The 14,372-nt window shown below is 33.4% G+C and overlaps 1 protein-coding gene across 1 annotated transcript in view; it reads right to left on the bottom strand.

Annotated features, from left to right (window-relative positions):
- Window positions 1-2,992: 2,992 nt before the first annotated feature.
- LOC126968052 (collagen alpha-1(V) chain) overlaps window positions 2,993-14,372 on the bottom strand; it is a 111,913-nt gene continuing 100,533 nt past the window's right edge. Inside the window, exons 21-23 of the mRNA XM_050812879.1 lie at window positions 11,358-11,501; window positions 9,526-9,606; window positions 2,993-8,312 (exon numbers count right to left, since the gene is read on the bottom strand). Coding sequence (XP_050668836.1) covers window positions 8,234-8,312; window positions 9,526-9,606; window positions 11,358-11,501 — 304 coding nt within the window. The 3' untranslated portion in view covers window positions 2,993-8,233. The remainder of the gene's footprint in view (window positions 8,313-9,525; window positions 9,607-11,357; window positions 11,502-14,372) is intronic.

The raw sequence follows: 14,372 nt of genomic DNA, 5'->3' as shown, positions 1-14,372 counted from the left end.
TGGGACTTAACATCCTTTGTGTCAAGGTGACGAACGCAATTGTAGTGCTTAGCGGCACTGCATTGTAATGGGAAGGGTGTATTAATTACCATCAGCTGCACTATCTGCGTGTCTCGTCACTTATATAAAACAAAGAAAAAGTACTTATATTATATTATATGATTATTTAAATTCCTACCTATATACTTATGAATTCACCGTCGCGTCGATGTGATAGGAGTTTAACTTACTTACCTAAGTTCCTGTAGCCCCTAGCTAGGGCAGAGAGCCTCCACAGTACATCTCCATCGTTATCAGTCCTGAGCATCTCTTTTAATTTCACTCCAGAGGGCCTTCCATCAACTTTTAATAAGCGATGCGATTCCGATGCAGTTAAGTTTAGGTACCTAAACTGCATCGCTAAACTTCGTACCATGAAGTGCCTTTTACTGAATGGCGTTTAGATCGCTTATGAAGAATGAACGAAATAAAGATTTGTTCCTGTTTCGCCCCGCAAACTTTCGCCCCACCCAAAAAATTCTTGTTTCACCCCAGATTTTATTCCTGTTTCGTCTCGAAAATGAGAATATTGAATAATTTGATATTTTATTCTTATTTTGCCCCAATTTTTGTTCTTTATTCGCCCCGGGTAGTAATTTATGTGTTTTACAACATGTGTTGTACGGACAGCGTACAAAATATTTTAAAAATCATATTTTTAACGATTCTTATTATTAATGCACTCAACAAGTTAGTATTCAATACTAGAAATCAATTATTGGAAACGAGAGCCTTTTAACTAATTCAAATTTTACTTATTCAAATTGTTATATAAATTGGTTTAAAAACTCAATCTTTAAAAAAAGCGTGTACAACAACAACAAGCAAGTTTATGGCTTAAAAATCCTAATTTTTATCTACCGCTTTCTCCACCTTCATCTTGATGCATGGACTTCGGAATCAAGATAATTTTACTATGTACTTAGTCCGTTTATGATATTTTTGTGTCAAGTTTTATTGTTATAATTTTGAGACAACCTAAGACAGCTGTGCCGCAATCTGCAAGAACATTATATCCTATAATAGGTTTATGAACACCTTTCATGCCATCGTTTGGTCTCGGGTAAACTATTACTCTTATATATATATCTAGAATATTGTTGTAATTCTCATTTTTTCTCTGGCTGTACAAAAATAACATTTTAAAAAGTGGGACGAAACAGGAATAAAAATCAACGTGGGGCGAAACAGGAATGTGGGACAAAAACCCGGGGCGATGTTTCAAATGCGATGAACAAGCAATCGAAATAAATTTGTCTGTGGTCCGCGGTGTGAGAAAGAGATGATGCTCTACAGTCGTTGCATAAGTTTGTCTCTGTTACTGGAACCATATGCGTTGCGTTTCGAAACCTAAAATGATATGATAATAGCGGTTTTTTTGCGTAGAAAATACTTAAAATATATTTTAAAATTGCGCTTTATAGCGTCAATTTATAACCATTAAGCCCTTTTTTGTACTTATTAAATAATAGTAATATATATGTATAGTTCTTTGAATTCAAAATTAAATGTTTGCTTAGGTGTTTTTGTTAAAATAACGAGTTATGAAAGCACCTCCATTGATGTTTGATTTGACAGGAGCACAGAGTACATTTTTTTAAATTCGTTCTTGCGAACAGGCCCGGGCCCTTACTGCATCGTCTTTAGTATTTTCATTTTTGGTATTTATTTTCAGTATTTTGTTTTACAAAAAATTTCCATTAAAGTATTCTCATCTCATCTTCCATCAATTAAATTTTCCTTTTCAGTATATTTTCACTATTTTTTAAAGTTAATAACAACACGACTCATTTTCCCCTAAGGAAGTACCAACTTTTTTCGAATCGCTCACTCTGACACATAAGCTATCCAGTTTAGGTTGAAATATTACCTCATGGTACGAATGAATGAACGAACTTTATCAGTTTGCGATTCAATTGACATCATTTTTGACATTCATTTGACATCATTGCAATTTAACAGCGTTGCCAAAGAAGATCGTTGGAAATTTTGTCGGGTCAGTCAATACCGAGGATATTTCGAATGCATCGGTTAACGAAAGACTTTGATGAGAGATGGGCTTGGTGTCCTTTTACGTCTCACACCCATTTATGAATACGGTCCCCACGTTGGAGCGAAATATTTTAAGCTTAACTGGGTGGATGGGAGCTTTAATATGGAATTATTTTGCGTCAGTTTTGTTTAAGAGCATCCGTTACCAGCCCGACATCATGAGCCAATTTACATTGCATTACTGTTGTAAATATCAATTTGGTAATAGTGTATTTCAATATGTACTTACGTGAATAAAATATTATCGGGAAGCTTTAAGTTTGTTTTTAAATGATTATATTTTAAAATAGTTGTCGGTGTACTGAACACTAAGCACAATGCATTTATCGCGGGGAGTGTTCCAAAGAGCTGTTTAACCTGATTCCTGCCGCCGAATTCCACCCTCGCACGACACGCCACAAGTTAGGATATCATCCCCACCATCTGGATGTGTGGCGGTCCTCCACAGTGCGGTTATCAAGGAGCTTTCTTCCACGTACTACAACGCTGTGGAATGAGCTTCTCTGTGCGTTGTTTCCGAAAAAATACGATATGGCTACCTTCCAAAAAATCACGTTAGCCTTCCTTAAAAGATGGGAACGCTCCTGTGATTCCTCTGGTGTTGCAAGAGAATATGGGTGACGGTGATCACTTAACAGACCCTTACGCTTCTTTGTTGTCCTCTTCAATTAAAAAAACACAAAATATACACATATACAGTCTGAATATGACTGGTAAAAAGTCTTCTCGTACTCGAGTCTTACTTGAACTTTTTATTTTTTTTCACTCACATTTCAGTTCACGTCACATCACATCACCTACCTTGAGGGCGTAAGAGTGAATAAGCTATCAATTATAATATTATATTTCAATTATACTTTTACTTGGCTACAATAATATCCTAGTAAATAAAACGAAGGAATATTAAAAAAGAATTTATTTTCAAAACAATCGTACTCTTACGTACAATAAACTTTATAATAGCTTAATTAATAACAAAGCATTTATTAAAAGTATATATATACAACATATTATATAAACTAATTGAGACAGTAAGCATAAATAAATCCCAAGAATTTTATTGTGATAAAAAATGTATTTTATTATCATCATTATACAATCAATTCTTTCAAAAATGACATCTGCGGTATCCCAATTTACAACCGTCACAAATAGACGGCTTAATCTAGGACCGAATGAGGGTTGTTTCTGAGAGGCTATTTAATAATTAAACTCATTAGTGTTTTCAAGGCTTGTGTCATGGAGTAGAAACAGATCTTCATAGTTGTCAATTTTAGAGCCAGAATACGTAATTTTCGCTTATTTTATTCATGTTTCCTTTTACTGCTGGTAACAAGCAAAATTGAGAGTGTAACTGGAACGGAAACACTTTGAAACAAGCATGTGCTAAATGAGAAGCTGTTTAAAGTATAATCCCGGTTTAAAAAGATATTGACAATACCATACAAATAATATGTTTAAGCTTTAATAATGTATATTATATATTTACATATTTATTATAAAACTTAATAAATTACGTGCAATATGTATAATACAAAATTTAAATAGAAATGCTATAGTGAAAATTTTGGAAACAAGTGGTAATTTACTCGCAAAACATTAAAATATATTATAACAATTGATTCAAAACTACAAATTTTCTGTTTGTAACCTATCCACTGATAATCAAATTGTTCAGTTTTTGGTAGGGCATAGTTCCATTCCCTAAAGTATGTTGATGGTAGTGATCGCTCGTGGTACTTTTGGGGTAACTGGTCACTCCTGTCATTGAGAACTCTGCTCTTAGCAATAAGTTGCTTGTATCGCTTAGCGTTATATATTTCTTAAAAGATAATTCACATAATACATTAATTATCTATTTACAGTTTATATTATAAATGATCTTTCTAAGTAGTTTGGGATACTTTATTTTGTCTGAAAGAAACGAGATTACGATGCCCCTCAAAATTTTGTGTTTCAAGAATCCTTGGCACTGTAATAGGCAGGGTGTAACGCTTACAATCAAGTAAACGTATTGCACGTTCGACAGTTTTTCTGAATTTATTAATCGATTTGCGAGTAAGCCTCCATAGTTGGTCGATAGACATTGTACATACAAAAGCTTACACAAATTACTAAACAAAAGTACTATTCTATATACTATAATTGCTATCCAATAATAATTACAGATTGGGAACAACATTGTTAGAAATGCAAGTCATAAATTACAAATTTATTGAGAATTAAACTTTTACTTTTATAAGTTATATACAATGACTGATCTAAATGGCTGACTATGCGGTTTCCGACATCTTATCATATTATATACAATTTGCAGTAATTATATGGCGCGAATATATGCGCTCTTAAGAAAAAAGATGGTGGTATTCGTTCTATAGCCATGGGCTGCACCTTTCGACGCCTTGTTTCTATAATTTGTTGTAGACATATTTCTCCTTTCCTATCAACTAAACTCATCCCAACTCAGTTGGGTTGTGGCTACAAAGGTGCAGTCCACGCTGCGCACGTACTATTTTTGGAGAGTAACTTTGGAGATGTCTTTCTAAAATTAGATATCAAAAATGCTTTTTACTCTGTTGATAGGGGAGCTTTGCTGAGAGAAGTTAAAAATTCAAATCCTTCAATCTGTCATTATATTTGGCAATGTTATAGAAAACCATCCAAATTATTATTCAAAAATCATAATATTTGGTCTTCCGTTGGCTGTCAGCAAGGCGACCCTCTTGGTCCAGCAATATTTAGCCTAGCCATTCATTCCGCCATATCAAAACCAAAATCGAAATTTTAAGTAATCAAGTACCAATTACTTGGATGATGGCGATGGCGATGGCACTTTAGGTAATAAAGTGGACACTGTTTTAGATGATTTGAAAGATGTAATAGAAAGTTTTAGCTCAATCGGCCTTGAGTAAATTTTTCGAAATGCGAACTTTTTATCGGCGAATAATTCCAAATTTCAGACTGGGTTGATAATAGGCCAATAAATTTTATGTTCTGGCCTCCAATATTAAAGTTTTGGATAAGAATTCACTTCACCTTCTTGGAGCTCCATTATTTCCTGTTTCAATTCCAACGATTTTAAATAATCACACTAAAAAAATTAATAACGTTTCGGAAAGATTATTTAAAATTAATTCTCATATGGCCTTAACTATTATACGGTCTTGTTTATTTGTTCCAAAATTTACGTACCTCTTAAGGTCTAGCCCGTTATGGAAATTTTCAAATTTACTTGATGTAATTGATATTTTACTTAAAAATATTTTAGAAACCGTTTAGAATTGCGCGTTTACAGATACAGCATGGTCTCAAGCCTCTTTACCGATACGGTTTGGCAGTTTGGCTACTCGCAAAGTTTCAGGAGTTGCCTTACCAGCATATACCAGGTAACTCAGAGATTGCGTATTGGAACGAAGCTAACAATGCTTGGATAAATATTGCAAATGTTGAAAATTTTCCAGACGATTTAAAGTGTCAAAAAGCATGGGACGCACTTCTTTGTAAGTCAGCCTTTGATGATCTTTTGATCTCATCTACTGACAGAACAGAGCGTGCTCGTCTGTTGGCCGAGTCACAAAATGAGTCGGGCTTTTGGTTACAAGCCTTGCCTTCTGCGCCGATTGGAACGCTACTTGACAATATGACATTGTCAATATCCGTATCACTCCGGCTAGGTATAAAATTGAATGAACCAAATCAATGTAGATGTGGCGTTCAGGTAGGTGCTCTAGGGTGGCACGGGTTATCCTGCCTAAAATCGGCGGGCCGTATCAGTCGTCACGCCAGCATTAATGAAGTCATCCGCAGGGCGTTTGCCGCTCTTAATATACCTGCTGTTTTAGAACTGGTATATTAAATGGTATTACCCGCCGCGATGGCAAGCGTCCTGATGGAATGACGCTGGTGGCTTGGGCACGGGGAAGGGCGCTGCTGTGGGACGCGACTTGCGTCGATACTCTGGCTCCTTCTCAAGTCCAAGTTACGTAAGTTGGTGCTGGGGCTGCTGCTTCAACTGCCGAAGACGGCAAGCGTCGCAAATATGTTGGTCTCAGTGAGTCATACATCTTTGTGCCCTTTGGTGTCAAGACACTTGGCCCATGGGGCCCAGACGCGCGGAGAATGTTCAAACTACTATCTTCGTGCCTCAATAAGGCTACTGGAAACCCAAGTGCTGGCAGCTATCTCGGTCAACGGATCAGCCTAGCTATCCAACGCGGAAATGCTGCCAGTATTTTAGGTACGCATCCACGTAATGATAGTTTATGTAGTCATAGTATTGTCAATATAGTAATAAGATTTGTTTTGGTTGAATAAATACTACTTAATTTATGCATTAGTTTCAACTTGTTAATCTTTAAAATTTAAAATATTTTAATTATACCTTATCATAATTATTATACACCTGTAGAAAAATTAATGACAGTACGATATAAACACTGCGGATTATAAGTCGTTCTACAAATTGCTCACGTGGACAAGAACTTTTGTGAGATTTGCACAGGAGACGAACACAAAATATCTTTAGATATTAAGGATAGAAATGAATTTCAACAGACATTCCAAGATTTTTTTAACATAAGAGGGGGAAATGGAGAAAAGAAAGAATTAATGTGTAAACATTACTGTGTTTCAGTCTGAAGGGTGCCGTAGCTAGTGAAATTACTGGGCAAATGAGTCTTAACATCTTATGTCTCAAGGTGACGAGCGCAATTGTAGTGCCGCTCAGAATTGTAGGGTTTTTCAAGAATCCTGAGCGGCATTGCATTGTAATGGGTAGGGCGTTTCAATTACCATCAGCTGAACGTCCTGATCGTCTCGTAAGGGATTTTTATAAAAAAATATTTATACTTTGGTATCGTACCACTTCACAATGTTTTATGTATTTCCATGAATATTCTAGTAATACTGATATTAAACAGAGGAACTTTAAACAGGTTTGCAGCAATACAATATCCATTTTGTATTATTTGTAAGAACATTCATTTAAGAAGTAGCTTTCAACTACACTCCGCTGAGACTAAACAGTGAAACCTTAAAGTTGCGTCCCCAAAACCCAGCGCTATAACTCTCAAAGTTTCCAGTTTAAGCTGTAGTTTCTTGAAATTAATTAGCTACTTGGAAAATCGGCTTTTTCATTGTTAATCTCATACAAATAGTTACTTCCTTATTTATCTTACATTACTTTTCTATAAAATACAATATGATAAAAAAATGTGAGAGTCATTTTCTGTCAATTAACAAAAAACTACGTAATTTATAAGCCCCGCAAGTTGAGAGAGGGAGTGGCTACCATATTTGTGATGTAATAGTAACGCTAGGTCAAGGATGACTTCAAAATACAGAAGTATTTTGCCATCTATAACAGAATATACAGTATGGATGTTAACATCTTTTTGTTAAGATATTACAATAAGTTAAGGAAATAATGATAACTAATTAACAAATATTATATTCAACAAGGCAAACCCTAAGTTCAATATAAAACGTAGGCAAATTCTATATAATTATTATTTTGCGTTAAAAATTGAATTTTTCAATTATGCTACGTATTATATTGCCGGTCTCTGAAACATTTTCATTATATTATATCCATAGAGAATAGATTGATCTGAAATTGGCACAAGGCAAAGAGTATATTATAAATCAGAAACTGAATGAAACGCTTTGGTGTTCAAGAGAGAGACTCTTGGGAGGTATTAAAGTATTAAAATAGAAATCAATTTTATAACTTTTTTTTCGTTTTGTGTAGGAACTCAAATTTTTGATATAATTTCATTTTTTACAATACTGTAATAGTAAATACCTAGGTATTGGTAGATTTGTGTACCTGTCCAAATTATTTGAGTTATCTTAACTCAAGATTCTCAAGCAGTAAACATCTCCTGAGGATGCCTTATGTAGAGGCGAAATACAGATAAAATCACAAACCTAAATACATTTATAATTTCTCGTGTGATATTAATGATAATTCTAAATCTAAATCTTCATGCAATATTCTATCGATAATATGATTGAGAGTCGGAAACTGCACACAAAAATAAATAGCGCTTTATATTGTCTTCATGCTCCACTTGAATTGAATATTGCATACATTAATATGTTATTTACAGTCTTCATTTTTATTACATTAAATATAAAACATCTATAATAATACGTCTCTCGTTGCGTTCTTTTGTTCGATGTCTTTGAGGAAATGTAATTTGTCCGCGCGATACTCGTACCTGTCAACGAAACAATTTCATTATTTCGAATCTTGTCGTTTTAAATGAATTATGCTGTAAGTGTGGAGGAATATTGTATTACTTTGCTTGTGATATTATCGAATTCAAGGGCTGTTTTGTAGGCTTTCAATTGAAAGGAAATGAGGGTGACATTTTGACATATTAGTAGAGGGACATAGCAAGTTTTACAAAATATGGGGAGTCGTCATTGTTCTAAATACAATGCAAGCTGTAAGTCTTTCACTTAATATTTTTATGTTTTTTTCAGCTAAATATGCTAGACTGCCCTTGTGGGCTTAATTTTGTCAGTAACAGTATCACAAAATTAGCAAAAATGAAGTGTAAAGCGATACGACCCCGATCCTGCGCCCGTCACACACTTATACTGAGAAAAGTTGCCATAAACTGTTTGCTATTTGTAAAGCAAAATATATATTAAGGATATAAATACTACAAGCTGTTACCTGCGATTTCGTTTGCGTGGATTGATGTGTTACACAAATTAAATTTGAAAAGAAAGATTTGTAAACTATATAATATTTTGTTTTCAAATTTAATTTGTGTAATTAGTCCCAGAAGTGAGGGTTATCACTTTAAAAAATAACAAATTGTATTGATGTGTTAAACAAAAAACATGTTAATCTTCTCTCTGTTCTCCATGGAAATCTTAAAGAAGTATATACCACGGGACCTATACATTTTTCCGGAATTAAAAATATATGTACTATTCCGAACTATATTCTTGTTTTTTAATTATTTGTATTCAAAATTGGATATGAAATCAGTTTTGAATTAAAAACTACTACCCATTCGATTCAAGTAAATGCCTCCGACATGAGAAGAACGGGCGCAAGACTCTGCAGGCTTCTTCTGTAAATTTTGATATAGTCAAATTTAAAATTTAAGTAGCCTTACGGCGGTCATTAAGAAAATCATTTATGTTATAATAACCTTTAACACATAATTTGCATTTTGTAACAATTCTATTGAATTTCGTATTAATACATTCCTTTTGAACTTTTCCTTGTAGGATGTTGTAACAGTAGTGTAACAAATCGGTTGGTCAGTAGGTATATGGAAATCGTATTATAGTGGCAGAACCTGAGCCTATTATTGGATTGAAACTTCTTTTATGTCGTTTTAAAATAATCACTATTATTGAACTGAACTTCCTTTCTGTTATTTAACGATAATAAAGACTAAAAAGACTTACTTAGATCTTTTTTTTCTTCTCGCTGTATCCACAGGAGTAGCTTCAATACACAGCACAATTAATCTTGAACTACACGAATAACTGTTGAACAAAGAGATACATTTTACATAAAATCTTTAACAGATAAATATTATATAAATAAATTATAAATTCCGCTTAAATATGTTAGAGCAATTAGAAATAATAAAACACAAAAATAACATGTTTACATTGTTAAATGAACAAACAAATTTAGTCCCATCACCTTTGTTACGTGTCTCTTCCGGGGGTAATACGTCACAACAGCCGACCAATCAAAGCGCGTCATTTCATGGGACGAGGGTATAAAAGAGCGGCTTCCGGCTCATTTGATTCAGTCTCGTGCCAGATTTTGGCGAGACAACACGTCCTGAGGATGCCTCGTGTAGAGACGAAAACCGTGCCGAATTGTTTTTTAAAAACAAATATTGGCGGAATTAACACTAAAGAAAACCTAAATCATTTGTATAATTATGGATTTCCGCAAAGTAACGCCTAATTCAATAATTTTTTTTTATTATATAAATATATACTGGATCAACTATTGTTATTGCAAAAAAGAAAATTTCGAAAAAAAAAACCGAATATAAATAAGAGACGTAAAAGCTAGCGCCGTTGCCGTAGGAAGATTCCATCATCACTAATGTGTTTTCGATGTCCAAATTCGTATAAACGTTTATTCGACAATCATGCGTTAAAAGAAATCACCGTAAGAAAACCTATACTATGCCGTGTATAAATTCAAAGGTTCTGAGGGAATAATAAGAAGAAAGAAAAAATGCTTGTGGAGCTCAAAAGTCATATTCATGCCCAAGATTGAAACACATCGTGAACATTGGCTGTGTATCATTGCTACATTACTGTTTACAATAACCTTACCTACATGTACAAAAAACATGTAAAAAGCGTAAACAGCCACCATCTAATAACACTATTGAATTTTTCTGCTAGGTACAACAGTTTTTCCTCCTCTTCCATAAAAAAATATAGATTAAGCAGCGTAGATATAAAAAAGTATTACAGAAATAATTTATATTGAAAACCTCCGAACTAACAAATATATCCATCACACGAGGTTTCATACAAAGTCGTTACCACAGACAGACACATAGATACATGTTATACACCCCTCTTTTGTATCGTGAGTTAAAAATTATTTCAGTAGTAAAATCAAGTTTAAGAATAAATATTTTTATGTTTTAGTAAGCATAACCTCATGCATAAGCATAAAGCTCTCGAAAACCATAGCCAAACCTATATACAAATAACCGATCCAAATCATTCAAGCATTGTGTGAGATAGAAAATCGATTTCTGTATTAACACAATAATAGCTCGCATATTATAAATGAAGTAATGAAGTGGCCTCCATATTTGTCCATTGATAACTGAAATATGAAACGTATAATGCAAAGTAAGTAAAATACATAGGCAGCGAACACCTTCATTTATTTCGGCAGGACAGCACAGATTTCGAGAAACATTTATGTTTTAGTTAAAGCCCTGGTATATAAACCAAATATTTTTCAGGTTCCCTTTATTTCAGAATAAAATAGATCAGTCTTAAGATTTAAAAAGAAGACAGTACTTACGAAACTTCAATAAACTTGACAACATAAATTTAAATTCTGATATTTTTACTACAAATTAGAAATGTTAGGTGTAAGAATGTCAGGCTCAAAATACTCTTCGGAATTTTAATAACATTCAAATATTACATCTTTCTTGTTTTTTATGTCGATCATTAAGGGTAGAAGAAATGTTATTTGACATTGACTTTAAATAACGCAAAAAAATATTTGTCAATTTACTTACGTTTCTTGGTCCAGTAATTTGTTAGATCTCAATGAGGAAGCTAGACCAAGCTTCTCAGGATTGCTGCTGTGCCACGCGTCACAATACGCGTCCATTGCTGGCTCTCCGTTAGGTATTGCTCCATGCCACACTGCTTTTATTGGCCTGCATGAGATGATAATCATAAGTAATTCATAAGGGGAACTTATTACCTAGTTCTCTTGGAAGCAGGTCATATTGATAGGTTAACTATGAAATGCAGGGACAGTAGCACGAGTGTTAGTCAATTTTCGAACATTGTTTATATAAGAAGATCCAAAAAGAAGTGGTGAGTCAGCTTCTGAAGAAGTGGTGAATCTAAAACTGGACATCCGCAAAACAGAGGCCAGGGAGCAGCTGGTAATTTATTCCACTGAATGAAACAAGAAGTTGACTTAGTTGTCTGCCAAATGTCAACATAATGCGGGTGAAATTTCGCATTTTGGCGTAATTTCCGGTGGTGGGATTCGGTTACAGGTATCAACCCTAACAACTCTGACCACTGTCCGTAATAAATGTGGTAGAAGATGTACACAGAATATAAAATTATAACAGCTACACAGGAATTGTAAATAGTGCTGAGATAAGCTGAGTTACTTTAATATGGATATTATGGGAAGAATAACCATGATATTATGAATAAACAATAATAGTACGATGTTGATTGATTTTATTATTACTTTAACCAATTACCAAGTGTGATAATTAACAAAATTATTTCCTAACGAACGTGTTACATGGATTTAGATTACGCCCACTCTCTCTTGCAATGCTACATTGAAACCGCAAGAACGTTGCCAGACCTTAAGGTAGGTGTTCGCGGCATTCTTTATAAATATATTGTGTTTTATTTTATAATTCTCTGTGATGTTTCTAAAGCTCAATATAATTCCATACCAAAATTATAAGTTGTGAGTCTGTAAATACCATTTTTGCAGATACTCATTTAATGATATCATGCACATCAGAATTTGATCTAACCGGCTTTCATTGGTTTTGGTGTGATGATTGCAATGGTAGCTAATAGTTACTTTTGGTAGGTAAAGAAAAGATTCTCGTTCTTGAATTATCCTTGGGATAGGATCTTGCAAGAAACATGTTATAATTGCTTAACACTGGTACATTGCTGTTGCCATTTGATTGGTGATTTGTTGACGGTCTTGTTTCTTAGTTATAACTAGTAGCGTATTGTTTAATAATACATCGTTTATAGTTAGCATGTTTAGCGCCTACACAGTGCACGATTAGAGTTTCATTTCTGCTGATTTTTTGCAGTTTCCTTATACATTTATTGATTTTTTCCCCTTTTTTGCATTACTTCTGTGTATGTTCTTAGTTAAAAAAAAAGCAGAGTTACCAGCATGGCTATATTACGAAAAATAATTAAATGTATATTTTTGAAGCCCTTAATAATACAATAAGACTACCTTTTGTAAATTTTTAATACATTTTCAATTCAGGTAGGTGTTATTTTGCAGATATCCATTTGTATCTAAAATGTTATAAGTATTGATCATTAGTATTAATTCCGCTAAATTTATCAAAACTACTCCAACACGTATTTCGCTTCTATGATTTGCAGGTGCTGTTGGATCCCGAGATGCCCGTGCAAGAGACCAGTCACTCATCAAGGATCATCATTTACAAAATTTTAAAGAATCACACGAAACAAACATTTAAAACGTGCATGCATGTGGAACCAGCTGTCAACCCTCTAGATAATTGCACAAACAATTACATAAGTTAATTCAGCTGATACACAAAAAATTACTCAGAATCTGAAACATTTTAATAAATTTTCAAAATTGGCTTTCAACAAGCACACAGCAGAAAAAAAAACAAAACCCGAGGAAGTTCTTTTACGAGACGTTTTTTTATAAAAATGCGAACAAAATATAGCTAGTTTGTCGTTATTAAATTTTAATGAATATTATTTATCCCCGAGATTCTGGTGGCAATACTTATAAACACATTATTGTCCGATCATTTACCTCCATAGAAACAAAATGAATGGTTTCTACATAAGGGGTAATAATTCACACTTAATAATATATTATTATACAAACATACAGATTTATACATTCTTTTCAATACTTACGAGTATTTGAAACTCTCTATGTCCAGTACCCACAACGTTTAGTCAAGGCAGAAATTCCTACAATGTTTACTTAAAAACAATTAGGTCATCATTAAAATTGTAGGCGAATTATACTTTTATGAATTATAATAATATAAACTTGCTCTTTGCATGCGAATAAAATGAATTACGAAGCATAGTTTGTATACTTGAATTTAATTGTATAGTATGTACTTTCATTTTGCGTTCCCTTTGTTAAATTATTTTAATAGTCATGGAATATTTTAAAACAGGTAAATTTTATTTTAAATGAATGTTTTTGATATGACGTAATTATGATGGACCACTGAATACAATCCACATTTGCATCTCTTGTTTTGCTTTTACACTAATTACAAAAAATAATAACAAACATTTCGGAATAATATAAATGTCTCTAAAACAAAATGTAATGTTAATGTTATGGTTAATTCTTTATCATAGCTTTGTTATTACCATTTTAATTAACACAATTATTTATGTTATTACTCGATGCTTTTGAAGAGATTTAAATGCTTAAATTTATTATTTAGAAACATAATATAACTCATTTCAAAGCAACAACCAAGAATGTCGCATCTGCTTTGATGATGAAGTAAATATTTGGAGAGGTTCAAAGACAATAAAGAGCTATTTAAGAAGCTATGATTTACTCTACTAAATTAGTTTGCGTGACCTATTTTCATGAAAACTAAGGGGCACCCGTATTTACAATTCTACGGAGCGCAATGAAGCGGCTGTTTTGAGTGTCCTGTGAACCACTTCTGAATTTTGATTAAAATTGATCGTGGGTGTTTTAATATCCCAGTTCATTTTACTATTAAGGTGCTCATGAAAACTTTGAAACAGAACGTTCAAGTCGGTTAATTTGATACAATAAT

This window comes from Leptidea sinapis, chromosome 1 (genome assembly GCF_905404315.1).
Source record: "Leptidea sinapis chromosome 1, ilLepSina1.1, whole genome shotgun sequence".
NCBI classification, from domain to species: Eukaryota; Metazoa; Arthropoda; class Insecta; order Lepidoptera; family Pieridae; genus Leptidea; species Leptidea sinapis.
The sequence above is the reverse complement of the archived record's forward strand: the minus strand, read 5'-3'. Positions and strand labels throughout refer to the sequence as shown.